The sequence below is a fragment of the Polyodon spathula genome, chromosome 7 (genome assembly GCF_017654505.1).
Source record: "Polyodon spathula isolate WHYD16114869_AA chromosome 7, ASM1765450v1, whole genome shotgun sequence".
NCBI lineage: Eukaryota > Metazoa > Chordata > Actinopteri > Acipenseriformes > Polyodontidae > Polyodon > Polyodon spathula.
In genome coordinates this window covers 44,889,354-44,904,282 of record NC_054540.1, presented here as the reverse complement: position 1 = coordinate 44,904,282, position 14,929 = coordinate 44,889,354, and the positions used below count along the sequence as shown (strand labels likewise).

At 39.5% G+C, this 14,929-nt stretch overlaps 1 protein-coding gene across 4 annotated transcripts in view; it reads left to right on the top strand.

Annotated features, from left to right (window-relative positions):
• Positions 1–14,215, top strand: part of LOC121318650 (calpain-5-like) — a 39,512-nt gene extending 25,297 nt beyond the window's left edge. For all 4 annotated transcript variants that reach the window (XM_041255549.1, XM_041255551.1, XM_041255552.1 and 1 more), the window contains exons 7-13: positions 517–594; positions 1,022–1,217; positions 6,851–6,973; positions 9,838–10,040; positions 10,504–10,625; positions 12,399–12,535; positions 13,268–14,215. In XM_041255549.1, the coding sequence (XP_041111483.1) occupies positions 517–594; positions 1,022–1,217; positions 6,851–6,973; positions 9,838–10,040; positions 10,504–10,625; positions 12,399–12,535; positions 13,268–13,450 (1,042 nt within the window). In that variant the 3' untranslated portion in view covers positions 13,451–14,215. The remainder of the gene's footprint in view (positions 1–516; positions 595–1,021; positions 1,218–6,850; positions 6,974–9,837; positions 10,041–10,503; positions 10,626–12,398; positions 12,536–13,267) is intronic.
• Positions 14,216–14,929: the final 714 nt, after the last annotated feature.

The following is a 14,929-nucleotide window of genomic DNA, read 5'->3' as shown; positions in this document are numbered from 1 at the left end:
TTGGTAGTTACCCAGTTATTATAATGTTATTACATGGGTATGCATGCCCCATATTCTACTGCACACTGTGCTAAGGGCAGAGGCTGGGTGCAAACCGGCAACCTGAGCACTGCAAGAGAGCGTCTTAACCACAATGCAAGAGCCGGGCTCGTCTGCATTTGTAGTTTAAGAGCTCCTGGATTCAGACATAAACGATGGAGAATGAGTGATACTTGCCTATAGCAACAAGCCCCCAGAGAGCTAGAAACCTGTGCTGAGAGATAAAACAAAGCATGGAACATGAAGCAATAAAAACATGCATCATTCATAACTGCTTTCTAAACTGAAGAATACACAAGCCTTCTTAACGGTGCATTGACATTGTACTGAGGTTGCCTTTTTGTTATCCTAATGTTGAGCTCTGTTTTAGCTAAACATGTTTTTGTTTTTTTAACTTGAACTACCGTTCTTCAGTATTTTAAGATCCATGCGCAGTAGATCTGTTGGGTTGACCTTCCTCTCACTTTCTTGTTTTAGTTCTGAAGAGTGGGAGAAGGTGGGGAGCAGCGAGCGAGAGAACATGGGAGTCACAGTCAAGGACGATGGCGAGTTTTGGTGAGGGTTTTTCACATTCAAACTGCATTCCATTAGAAATAGGATTATGTTCTCATAAATCATCAACCCATTTTATTTAAAGAGGAAGTAGCTTCATCTGTCACTTTAATTGCATTTAATATTGCATTTTCCATTATTGAGTTATCATCCTTCTCTGACTCAGACCTGGATTAGAGCTGCCTGGAGCTCGTCTGGAGAATCTGAAGTGCTGGCACTGAACAGTCTTCCTCATTCCATTCAAATCATCCAACACTGCAACCACATCACTGAAGTACTGAAGCAATCTAAATGGCATTTGAAACTACTCTCTCTGTTATAGTGCTGGTAACCTGTAATAGATAATCACCCCTCTTCAAGTACATGCTGTATGTTTTGCCAGTGTATTTAAACCTACTTCCAATGAACTAATTTTCCTTATTTCCTTCAGGATGGCATTCGATGACTGGTGTAAATACTTCACTGGGGTGGATATCTGTCGCATCATAAACACCTCCATCCTGAGTATTCACAAGACCTGGGATGAGACAACTCTGCAAGGCTGCTGGACCAAGCATGCTGATCCCCTCTATAACCGCTGTGGGGGCTGCATGAACTACAAGACCACCTTCCTGCAAAACCCCCAGGTCAGCCAGGCAGGGCACAGGCAAGGGCTAAATCAAGGGTACCATTGCTGACTTGTGGTATAGCAATGTCTGGTTGTGATGTACAACCACGTTCTAAAATGGCACAACAAGTTGTATGAGTTGAACATGGTTTGACTGTAGTGCCATAGACCAAGCATGCTCTGACAATGGTTACTCATGGGAAATCATGGCTGAGCATGTTAATAGTGAATGGTTTAACCTCTTTTAGACCCAGACAAATATCTGAAAGAACAGAGGAGGCAGAAGAGGACGAAATATTTTTTTCTCCAAATCAAGTTTTTCATCACATAATATAATACGTTTTAAAAGCTGAATGACCCACAACCCTCCCAAGTAGTTTTCTATGCACAGCACTGCACTGTGTTATTAATCAAAGTAATACTGTTACAAACTAATACTGCTGCAAAAACATTCCGAGCATAGATGCAGGACCTGGGGAACACTCCCATTAATCATCATTTACACAAACAGGTCCCCTTAGTTCAGCTTCATTCATGGTTTAATAGTTCATGGTTTAACATAATACAACGGTCTGGGTTAGTTGTGACTGCACGTAAAATGAAAATAAGACAGGTCACATATTTGTTAAAAGACGCATTTGCTAAAACAGAAATAAATGGCACTACAAAAGGTTTTGACTGTTATTAACAAGTTTTAACAGTTTATTACAGTAATATTTGAATGACACATTACTAAGACTTGGTGTCATGTTATAATTATAATTTTTCTTATAAATACCTTTGTTGCATGTTGTTGAACACTGTATTGCTTTAGCTGACTGTATGTATGTAATAAAAAAAATATAAGAAGAAGAAGAAGAAGAAGAAGAAGAAGAAGAAGAAGAAGAAGAAGAAGAAGAAGAAGAAGAAGAAAATAATGACTGCTGGGTTGAATGGGTGTGCAGTTTGGCTTGTCTTGTGTTGTATAGAGGTTTATTTTTACAAGTGGTTGTGACGACCTTTTTAATCAGGTGCACTGTGTATTAAAAACAATTAAATGACAGCTTGTTATGTGTGACCCACAGCAATTATTTCAGTTCTATGTGGTTGCAATCATTTTATTGTGAGCGGTACTTTGGTGATCCTGCGAGTTTACTCACAAATCCTCAAGCTCCAGAGAGCCAGTCTTCTGAGCCACTCTTCTAGTCCTTTTTACATAGCCTGCAACTGCTAATGATCTTCAGGGGAAATTTGTAGAACAGTGTTTAGCCTGGGCGCAGCCAAAGTCAATAAGAACAAGTTAACCATTTACCTGTTGTCAACTTTCTGGAAGCAGCCTGTCAGCTTTTATGTAGAGGGTGGGGCTAAGTAGCACACAGTGGTAAACTGCCCAGTAGGATTACATGTCCATCCAGTTTTGATCCTAATCAGTTAGATTCAGAAACCTTTGCATCAGTGCACTAACAGCAGTGCATTGTTCTGTACTTCCCAAGTCATCTGTTGCACAACCAAGAGTTAAACACTAAACATGGAAAACCATCATTAAAGCAGCATTAATTCATTGTCTGCTGTAATAGACAGAATCAATGAATGATCAAGCAAGCACAAACCTACTGGAAGCTGTATTCCAATTATCTGATTTGATGGTGTGTAATTCGAATGCCAAGAAACCTGACTACTTGAAGAAATGCTAACATATCAGTTCAGTGCTTTGATAATGCACATCATGAATGTTGGGCATATTTTAGACATGACTACAGTGTCCATTTTAGGACATCCTCCGACCTCACCCCTCCTCGACTCAATCCTCATCCCTCCTCGACTCAATCTTCACCCCTCCTCGACTCAATCCTCACCCCTCCTCGACTCAATCCTCACCCCTCCTCGACTCAATCCTCACCCCTCCTCGACTCAATCCTCACCCCTCCTCGACTCAATCCTCACCCCTCCTTGACTCAATTCCTCACCCCTCCTCGACTCAATCCTCACCCCTCCTCGACTCAATCTCAACCCTCTCAATCCTCACCCCTCCTCGACTCAATCCTCACCCCTCCTCGACTCAATCCTCACCCCTCCTCGACTCAATCCTCACCCCTCCTCGACTCAATCCTCACCCCTCCTCGACTCAATCCTCACCCCTCCTCGACTCAATCATCACCCTCCTCGACTCAATCCTCACCCCTCCTCGACTCAATCCTCACCCCTCCTTGACTCAATCCTCACCCCTCCTCGACTCAATCCTCACCCCTCCTCGACTCAATCCTCACCCCTCCTCGACTCAATCCTCACCCCTCCTCGACTCAATCCTCACCCCTCCTCGACTCAATCCTCACCCCTCCTCGACTCAATCCTCACCCCTCCTTGAGTCAATCCTCACCCCTCCTCGACTCAATCCTCACCCCTCCTCGACTCAATCCTCACCCCTCCTCGACTCAATCCTCACCCCTCCTCGACTCAATCCTCACCCCTCCTCGACTCAATCATCACCCCTCCTCGACTCAATCCTCACCCCTCCTCGACTCAATCCTCACCCCTCCTCGACTCAATCCTCACCCCTCCTCGACTCAATCCTCATCCCTCCTCGACTCAATCCTCATCCCTCCTCGACTCAATCATCACCCCTCCTCGACTCAATCCTCACCCCTCCTCGACTCAATCCTCACCCCTCCTCGACTCAATCATCACCCCTCCTCGACTCAATCCTCACCCCTCCTCGACTCAATCCTCACCCCTCCTCGACTCAATCCTCACCCCTCCTCGACTCAATCCTCACCCCTCCTCGACTCAATCCTCACCCCTCCTCGACTCAATCCTCACCCCTCCTCGACTCAATCCTCACCCCTCCTCGACTCAATCCTCACCCCTCCTCGACTCAATCCTCACCCCTCCTCGACTCAATCCTCACCCCTCCTCGACTCAATCCTCACCCCTCCTCGACTCAATCTTCACCCCTCCTCGACTCAATCATCACCCTCCTCGACTCAATCCTCACCCCTCCTCAACTCAATCATCACCCTCCTCGACTCAATCATCACCCTCCTCGACTCAATCATCAGACTGCTTCAAGCCATACTATCCTCTCCCCTTTTTTACGGTTATACTGGAATAGCTGGACAGAAATTTAACAGTACAATTTTACTTGCTAGAGAGACCAATAAGTACTATGATTTTTAAAAAATAAAAAATAAAAATACACAAATGAAATAGGCTTATATTAAAATAGGTACACAAACGTACATTAACAGGACACTGTGAGTTACTACAGTTAAATGTGTTATGCATTAATTTGAAAGTATGTTAAAAAAAAACAAAAAACTATGTAATATATGTTTTCACATTTTTAAAATTATTTTTAATATTGGTTGCTTGTATTTTGCAATGTAGAAAATCAGACGATGGAAAACCACAACCGTATCCTTTAATTGAAAACATACACCAATAACTAATTTATTTCGAACATGCATACTTTCCGTTTTATGTATTGCTTGATTTTAATTTAAAAGTTGTTTATGAGTTAATGTAAATATTCGTGAAAATAATGTATTAATAAGTAGGCTAAAGATAATTGAAGGTCTGAGGCAACAAATTACTAAATTGATAGTAGCTAGTTACCTATAAAGTAATATAATAAAATAAAAATATTAGATTTGGTTGTAATTATGTAATTAAATTTACACTGACCGCATAAAAGATAAACTGTATTCAATTTGTTTAAATTATGGAATCTTTCACTAGTATTACCATACTTCAGATCAACTGATCCTGAAAGTAATATGTAATTACCAATTAGCTAAAAAAGCAAAGTGTAAGAAATACATCTTAAAATAACATTATAAGCTCGACATACTATCTCATCTCATTATTTCAACTTAGTATCTCATTATTTTGACTTACTATCTCACAATTATGACTTACAATTACATACAATAATATTATTGTTATAAAAATAAAATAAAATGCAAAAACTTAATCATGTATGCCTACTTAGAAAATCCAAGATGACTATGAGAAAAACAAGTCAATTTTATTTTAAATATATATTTTTGTACAGATAAATCTTTTTTATATATAGTCAAAGACTTGCTTAATTTATTCCATCATAGATTTTGGTTGTTTAATTTCATAAACCCTCCCGATTATGTATGTTACAAATAAAACATTTTCAAAGTTCAGACTCCTTTTAACAATAAAATGTTGTTATAATAATAAAATTATGAAGGAGTTATTGGTGTATGTTTTCATTTAAAGGATACAGTTATGATTTTCCATCATCTGATTTTCAAAATACAAGCAACCTATATTAAAAGAAATTAAAGTAAAAACATATTGTAACTAAAATAATAATGATCCTTCAGTCGATTTCAGGTCCAAACACAGTCTTTATTTACAATAATAATCTTCAAAGACAAATGAGGTTAACTAGCAATTTAACACGTCGCTGTGGGCCGTGACCTATACCGCTAAAATAAAACAATAACAAAAAGAAATCTCAGTGTGGAACTAAAAATAAATCTCAGGGCAGAACTATTCTGTTTACTCATTTCTGTCTCTGCTTCCGACAACAACAGACACTGCCCCTGTCACTGGTGTGCAGCACCAGCCAGTCCCGCCTCATGCAACCAACCAATCACCAGCAGTTACTGCGATCCATACTCGTCGCCCATAGGCTGCTGGACCGACGCGAAACACAGCCCCTTCCACCCCAAACGCTCCTGTATGTCACAGACCCCACATACGTTACAAAATATTACGTAATTTCTTTAACGTTCTTTCAAATTAACGCATAATGTATGTCACTTAGAAAAAATGAGTTATTGGTGTATGTTTTTATTTAAAGGACACGGTTGTGGTTTTCCATCGTCTAATTTTCAACATTGCAAAAAATAAGCAACCAATATTCAAAGTTAAAAAAATGCGAAAACATATAGTAGCGATCTCAGTTTCCGCAGGCAGGTGCATCACACAGGGCGAGGCAATACACACACAGGCGGAGGGCGGTCGCGAACCCAGGACCCCTCACACTGAAGCATAGTGCCCCATACCACTGTATTGACGCTATGCTTTAGTGCGTGAGGTCCCAGGTTCGCACCCTCCCTTAATATTAAAAAAGACCTGTATTGAAATGCATGGGTCAAATTGACCCATATGTTCTAGATAAAACTATAATTTTTTCATTTTTGAGATTCTGGCTATCAAACGCTGTCAGGATATTTAATTTGTATATTTATAAAAAGTAAGAAATGGACATACACATACGATTTACAACGGATGAGAAATTAACATTTTAAATGCAAAATGGGTCAAACTGACTGGCATGGAGGTTCTAGTGTTAATGCCATTACACAAGCACTTGTATTCTTGTATTAAGGCAGAACACAAATTGCACATTATTTCAACTGTGACTCTTGACTACAGCATTATAAAGGGTGAACAATGTACTGTGCATTTATTGTGCTTTAGTATTTGTACCATTTTTAGTTGAATTTGGGTTTCAACCCATACGGGGGGGGGGGGGGGCGGTAGAATTCAGGCTTTATCCAGTTTAAACCTAAAACCAAAACCTTTACTGATATCAAATCAACCAGAGTATGAAAAATGATTAACAGGTTAATTACTTGATTATTGATTGAGCAGGACCTTTGTAGTTTATTAATATCCCTCTGTCCTCCACAGTATGTCTTTGATGTGAAGAAAGACGAGGATGAAGTCCTGATCTCGCTCCAGCAGCGGGACCTGAAAATACACAAAAATATAGGCAAAGGAGAGAATCTCACCATCGGCTTCATGATATTCAAAGTAAGAGGATCTTTAAAAAGTCCCAGAGGAAAGGGGAAGCATTGCTTTATAGGTTTCACTGATTTGAAGGGGAGGGCTGCTGAGTTAATATCAGCTTCCTGTCTCATCTAAAATCAAATCATACTTTTTGAGGATGTTTCAAATGATTTTGGAAAAAGGTACAGGTATCCCTTTCGTTCTTCATTTTAAATGTTTTTTTTTTTTTCTTGTGTGAACTATATGGGAAATCGAGAAGAAATTGTGTAATGGCGGATTATGTTTTTTCGTTTTTTTTTTTTTTTTCATTGTCTTAATAGGCTTCTAAGATAAAGCTTCTAAACTCTGTCAGGATTTGCTAAACGATGTAGTTCATTTAATTCAGGATGTACCAATGAGACAGAGATGTACATGACGTGCAGAGTCCTCTCACCGCCAATCATCGTGCAGCGCGGTTTCAGTTGCCTAAGCACAGTCGAATCTAGTATATTTCGCACAAAATAAAATGTGAAAATGGACAGATGGTTAAAGACTGGTACAATAAAAAAGAAGATCAATGAGCGAATTAATGAATGTTGTCTTGCCAGTACCAGCGCACTGAAATCACTGGCGAGACAACTACTGACTTGATATGAGACTTTCAGCCTGTGAAGCGAAACCTTGACACCAGGGACAAAAAATTATTATAGTCGTATATTATGTGTGTTCATGTGTATTATAATGTGTACATTTTATACAATGCTTTGGCATTAAAGGGGTTAAAATGAACCCTGTCTGCTGGTAGGGGTACGTGGACAGCTGGTAAATCTGGAAGGGGGTACGAAATAATGATGACTTCTGATGCTTCATAAGGCCTTGGCTGGGCATTGCCTTCACAAGCACCGCTTGCAGTTTCAGGGTTGCGTAGCTGTCGTTCCTGCAGAACGGACCCTCTCCTCCCGAGTATACTCGGCTCCCCTCAGGCATGGCATTGCAGTTGCCTCGATCCATCTCCACCAGATGTTTTTATGCTGACGGACACTCAGTCAAGACACGCCCACCTGCTCAATCGAGCACCCGTCTGTGATCAATAATTTAATCAAACAAATAATAGTTTATCGTGTGTCTAAAGACACACGATAAACCCATTTCCACATACAAATTATACCAACCCTAATTTCCCATTGTGCAGAGCAATCGCCTTACTACAAACAGATACATAGATAGGACACTTAACTTATGCAATATTGTGGAAGGGTGGTAGGTAATTCACTGACACGGGAGACAGACAGGTGAATTTGGCAACACCGCACAGGTGCCCAGTTTTATTCTGGGGTGCTCTTCTTCTTTTTGCCCGCAGATGGCGCTGTTGGTCCGTGGTCTGATTTACCAACGATGGTAAACAGAACCATGGGCATACCAAGCGATGGTACACAATACCGGCACCCTTGCCGGTGCTTCGAAACAATAATTCAAAACAGAAGGCACAAAGAAATAGGGAAAATAAAACAGTAACAAAACTACAAAGAAAAAGGTGCTGCACTTGACAGCTATATCCCAGTCGCCGCTACCCGTGCAACTCGGATCACCGTCCTACGCTGCCGGCTAACTAGCCTGCTCTGTTACAATACTCCGGGGTCTGCCCAAGGGTTCCCCGCTCTCACTGTCTCGCTGTGAGACTCCTTTTCTTTTTCTCCCAGCTGATTCTCGGTCCTGGACCAGAGCTTCCACACTCTCGGCGCGTTTAAGTGGGCAGACCTGAGGAAACAGCAGAGCATTATTTTATAGGACTAACAATCTGTCAAGACTCGCCTCTCAGCCATTCAGAGAGGGAGAAAGTCCACACACCCACTTTCCCACCTCCCCGTGTCACTGCTATGACTCACAGACGGTTGTTGGACGACTGTCGCTCTCTTCCTGCAGCCCTGTGAACACGCCAGCAGAGTCAGCACAGATCTCCCCCTGCTACAAATATATATATATATATATATATATATATATATATATATATATATATATATATATATATATATATATATATATATAGATAGATAGATAGATAGATAGATAGATCACACATACATACAATATATATATATATATATATATATAAATGTACACACATGTACACAGTATATATTTATATATTGTTATATACTAGTTACCATGTTGAATATTAAAAGCGGCACTAAAAGTATTCAGACAGTTCCCCAAAGTTGTATTGTTGTTGTGTTGTTTGTGTTGTTTGCAATCATTATAATATTGGATTGCAGTCCTGTGATTTTTTTTCTTTTTTCTGTGTGTTTTTCTTTTGGAAAAACCGGGCCATATTCACAACACAATAAGTAGCTTCAAATATCACTGACGTACTGTATGTGTTTATTTATTTGACATTTCCCTTACTATTGTATGATGCTGGCAATTGTTCTCAGTGGTTATGGGTTCTGTTGCTGCACTGATATTCTTACTGAGTTATTATTATCATTTTTCTCTAAATCTCTTTTTATCTAGCTTACAGCTTTCATCGAGCTTGAGCTTCAGTCTCAGGACTGAACACCCTTCCTAATTCCATTCAAATCATGTGACAATGGGCCAGTCCTGCTAACTCGACATTTACAGCAACAGAAGGTGGGGAGGTCACAGTTGAAAGGCCACCTTGTCACATGACTTGAATGAAACAAAGAAGGCCATTCAGTTTAGGCACTGAGGAGCTCTATTTTAAATTCAAAGCCAGATTAAGGCAGATTCAGAGAAAAATGATAGTGAGACAACATGGGAGGAACAGAACCCAGAACCACTCAGAATTATTGAAACCACCTTTAAAATAGTAAGGGGCATTCAAATGACATTTGAAGCTACTTACTCAGTAAATTTTTACAAAGAAATGCAATTTCTCATCTTTGTTCTAGGTGGAACTTAACAGGGAATTCCGAATCCACAGCTTGCAGACACAGCAGAACGTGGCCACTTCCACGTACATCAACGCTCGCTCTGTGTTCATGAGGACGACACAACGGAAGGGTCGCTACGTCATTATACCCTCCACATTCCAGAACAGCATTTTGGGAGATTTCCTGCTCAGGGTGTTTACAGATGTGTATTCCGGATGCCGGTAATAGCATCTTGATTTACTGTGTATTATAACAAACTGGACGTACAGGGCACCATCTCACTCTTGTATTGTCAGCGTTGCTCCTGTGATTTGTAATGTTATGTACAGTGCAGTTGGTTATGCCTCATTCCTTCTTCACATCATAACCAATAACCTTAGACACCTAAAGGAATGCTCTTCAAAACGAAACTAAATGAACATCTAACCTGTAGCTGGATTGTATAAGGTATATATTAACTGTAAAGCAGTACCATTCAGTACTATAGGGTTATAGGATGGTAAGCGTCTGTAGTGTTCTGCTGATATCTTCTTATACTCAGAGGTGTGTCAACTTACTACTTTGTAAGCCTATATTAACGTATGGCACTGTTATGCCTCTTTTATTATTAGTTCCTCTGTATATCTATATATGGCCAGTAAAAAAGTTCTAAGTTGTGGATGAATGACTTGTCTTTGCACACAGAGAGCTGGTGATGGATAAGCCTTTGCAGACCTGCTGGACTGGGTTGTGTGGCTATGCACAGACAGTGACTCAGGTTTACATTGATGGCGCTGACGGGCTACAAAACCAGGATAGCTCGGGGGGTGAGTAAAACTGCTTTTCTTGCAATCAGCTTTCTACAATAACGGTTTGCAACCCTATTTCCTTCAATTAGCTTGCTGTTGTTCAAAGTCTTCTAGGGAAACGTTCACCAAGCATTCTTTACAAGTCTAGAGTTCTGCCCAGAGAGTTTAGAGTGCAAGAGTTTTGTTTGATAGTGCCGTGCCGTTGTTTTAAAAAAGGTGAAGTCGGAGCATTGAAGCAGTCGGAAAATGGATTTTAAAACTTTGGCTAAACAACCTTCAACTCTACAGCCATGAAATGAATGGAATAAAAATGTTGACAGTGCAACCCTCAGAGACATGGATATAGCTGAGGCGTCCACATGTCTGGACATGTCACGATTTTATATATATATGGAGAATTTGCTCATGCAATAGTGATGAAACCTGCTATGGACCTACTTATGAAACTTGTTGTGGACTTATTTATGAAACTTAGTTCTTGGAAACCACTGGTCTGGTTTTCATGTTTTCTTGGTCATTCTTTACATTATCTGATGTATTATACTTAGAGCCCCAAATTATTATTTTTTTTAAATCATTTTTCATTTTATTTTTCAGAAATTTTGTTTTATTTTGTTTCATTACAGATACACATTAATAAAACAACTCAAACAGATGCACTGTATATTAATAATAGTATAGTATACATCATGTTTTAACTACACACATATTGTTTTGTATTAAACATGATCCGCTTTTTTTTTTAGCATTTTGACATAAACAGGCCTCGTACAGAAAAATAATTTAGTTACCATAATTTTTTCATTAGCGGCAGTAACGATAATGTACAATCCCCCACTTTTTCATCAACTGCCTATTTACAGTAGATACTGCCCACACCCATGCCCTCCATAAAATACCATAAGATAAAATAAATGTATATTTACACTATTGTGGAGCTGTCATAATTTCACATACAGCAATCTACCCATTAAAATTATAGGAATTGTATTTCAATCCCATTGCACTGAATCAAGGCTCCAGTTTCAACAAGTTTGGGGTTTCTCAATATTTAAACACTAAGCAAAAGAGATTCATTCATTCAAATTAATTGAAAACCAAAACAGCATTTTCTCCAGTGCAAAGTTTGCACTACTTGAAGTAAAAGAAATAATTAGCATACTAATACAAAATATAAGCAAACAAGACATATTTTCCTCAAAAGGAAAAGGAATAAACAGTTATTGCTTAATGACAGTATCTTCCCAAAGGACTCGCTCCAAATTATGCATCTGCGCAGGTGCTAGTCAGAGCTTCCGTTTCCCTTCAGACCGTGTCCATGGTAACTGCTGAGCCTTGACAACTGCAATTGCAAGTATTTATTTAAAGTGTTTTTTGTATAACCCTCCCAAAATTTAAAAATGTCATTCTATGTTTGCTTTATAATGTTTTTTTGTTGGTATATTGTTTTATATTTGCATTTCGTTTTATCTCATTTTATGTGTTGTATTTCATTTTATTTCATGCTGTTTTTTATTTACGAAAAACACGGGGCTCTAATTTTACTTTTAGCTGTAGGTCATGAGATCTACTTTTTTATGATTCTCAGATCTTTGTACCATCAAATTGAAGAGAGTTTTTGGATTGAATCCACCGGCTTTTCCTAAATTCTCCAGGAGAGTATATGAACATGTACAGTATTATTTATTTAAGGTTAGCTGTATAAATTTAATGGAGCACTCCATACACTGTTCAAACCATTAAAGAGTTGTCATTAGCAGGTTGGTCTGTGTTTTTGTTGGTTATCTGCAGGAGCTGACCCATACCTGATTATTAAGTGTGAAAGACAGACGATAACCACATCCGTCCAAAACAACACCACGGACCCAAAGTTCGACACACAGGTCATCTTCTACAGGAAGAAACCCAGGAAGCCCATCACTGTGCAGGTAAGAGAATTCAGGATAAACACAGAGCACATGGATGGGATAGTCATTACAGGAAGTGTACCAGAGGGGCTACTTTAACCCTCTGGCATTTTCCTAAGGTTCCATTCCTTTCCTCTCTGATATACTGTCATGTGTGTTGTAAATGGTTATCATTAGTTTCTCATTAGATCATTATTTGCTTACTAACTAGTTTAGGAAAAAATGTTTCTGAAAAGACTCCCCAGGGCTGACTGTGCAGAACTGAGGTGGGGAATCATATTAGATAATTTGAAAATGGTGGTAAATACATGCTGTCTAGTAAACACTGACTGTGGACCAACTTTTAATTTGTATTGTTGGATATTCAGAGTAGTTCAGCAGAGGGTGCTTGCTCTTATTTGAATAACTGTAATACAAATTAATCAGAATGCTCATAAGCATCATCAAAGATAAGAGGACAGTAAAAAAAATATAAGAAAAATTGTTAGAAAGTATCTGAATCAAGGCAGGTGCTGTATATGGGGGGACCTGACTGTCTGTCTGTCTGTGCCTGCCTGCCTGCCTGTCTGTGTCTGTTTGTCTGTTTGTCTGTCTGTGTGTGTGTGTCTGTCTGTCTGCCTGCCTGTTTGTCTGTGTGTTTGTCTGTCCCTCCTTATTTCACCCTTACCGATAGCTCTGATTTTGTATTGACACTGTGGCAGGGGAGATGCATTTACTGTATCTGACACAGTTGTTTTCTGATTTGCCCCACAGATCTGGAACAAGAACACCATTCAAGACGAGTTCATGGGCCAGGTTATCTTGGCCGCCTCCACAAACGACCCCTCCACATTTCAGAGGCTGCAGCTCAGGAAGAAAGGCCGGGCAAAGGCTGATGAGATGCCAGGGTTCATCACACTCAGGACTATCACCTGTGAAAACCTCACAGACGTGTGAAGTGCACAGGGGCCAATGCACTGACTGGCAGCTGCTACATCCTCCAGCTCCAGTGTTGTATTGACAGCAAGCCACTGGCAGACAGTCCAATTTAGTCAAGACCTTGTTCCATCCAGAGGCTTAATTAATTGACCTTAACCAAGCAATACACTCTTAAAGGGCCACAGTTTGTCTATTTTTAATTGTATAACTGTTTCCTGTTAACTGTTATCAGTATACAAATGTAAAAGGTCAAAGTAATTTCTTGCTAATTTCTTAGTATTTCAGTCAGTGTTTTTCCTATTTTGCTACCTGTATTGCCTTTAAATTCAATAAGTGCTTCTTCCACCCAACACTGAACTGATAATGTTTGCCTCTGAATACATTGAGAGTGATGTTCATTTAACATTTGAATGTCTGTGCCAGCTTGACTCCAGACAGGTCTGGGTGCAACACTGCATATTAGGGTAGACTCTGTTACTTGCTGCCAGCATGTCCAAATTCAATGAAAACCAATGCCGGTGATCAAAAGGGACTGCACTTTACTTCAATCACCACTCAGCTCAGTGTTGAGGTGTGCTTGTGGTATTTTACAGTGCCATAGTAAATGGTGCGCAATTGTATATATTTTATTATACACTACATGGCAACACTTTTAAAAGAATGCCTGCAAATTTTTATTGCCTATCTTTTTTTTTTTTTGTTCCAAACTGTTATTTACACAAATTATGTTAAAAACTAGATACTCAAAACTACAGTATTTACTCCAAATAGTCATTAGCACAATCTTTTTTCAGAAGGAAATATCACCAATTAAAATAATAAACTACTCAAAAGCCCCCTAAATAAATGCCTGAGAAATCAAATAAAGCATGTTTTCTTTGTCTTATTTGTCCACAGTGACATGGGATATTGCTGCAGTCTTTATTCCACATTTCTGATAATTGAAGTCTTTAAAGCCATTGTGTAAGAATTGTATCCAAACTAAATACATCACGTTTACATCTAAAAGCATGTCTGTTGTCTCCACCCCTTTTAGTGTAAGTGTTTTTTAAAGTGTTAATACAGTGTGTATCAATTACATCTTGTGGTGATGGACCTGTAGGGTGTGTAATAACTCCACTGCTCCCTGTAATGATTGAATTGGAGACAAAAACAGATCTGGAGGGACTCCTAAAGGTGACTTTGAGTTTCATGCTGCAGAGAGCATATTTATTACTGTGACTGTGCTCTATCACAGGCTCAATCAGACAAAGGCTTTTAATAGAAGTAAGAGACAACGTCATCTAGTTTGCTTTGCTGGCAGTATACCACTGTGCACTAGATGGTGCTGGTGCTCACTAATATGAAGACAGTGTAGCTGCATCTAGCCAATGCTACATATATCTATGGCAGGCAACAAGAACTGAAGAGCAGCTCCTGAACTCAAAGCCCTTCACACCTTATCAAGCAATTAGTAATTCCATCGAGAGTCACAAAGACAAAATTATAAGGAACAGT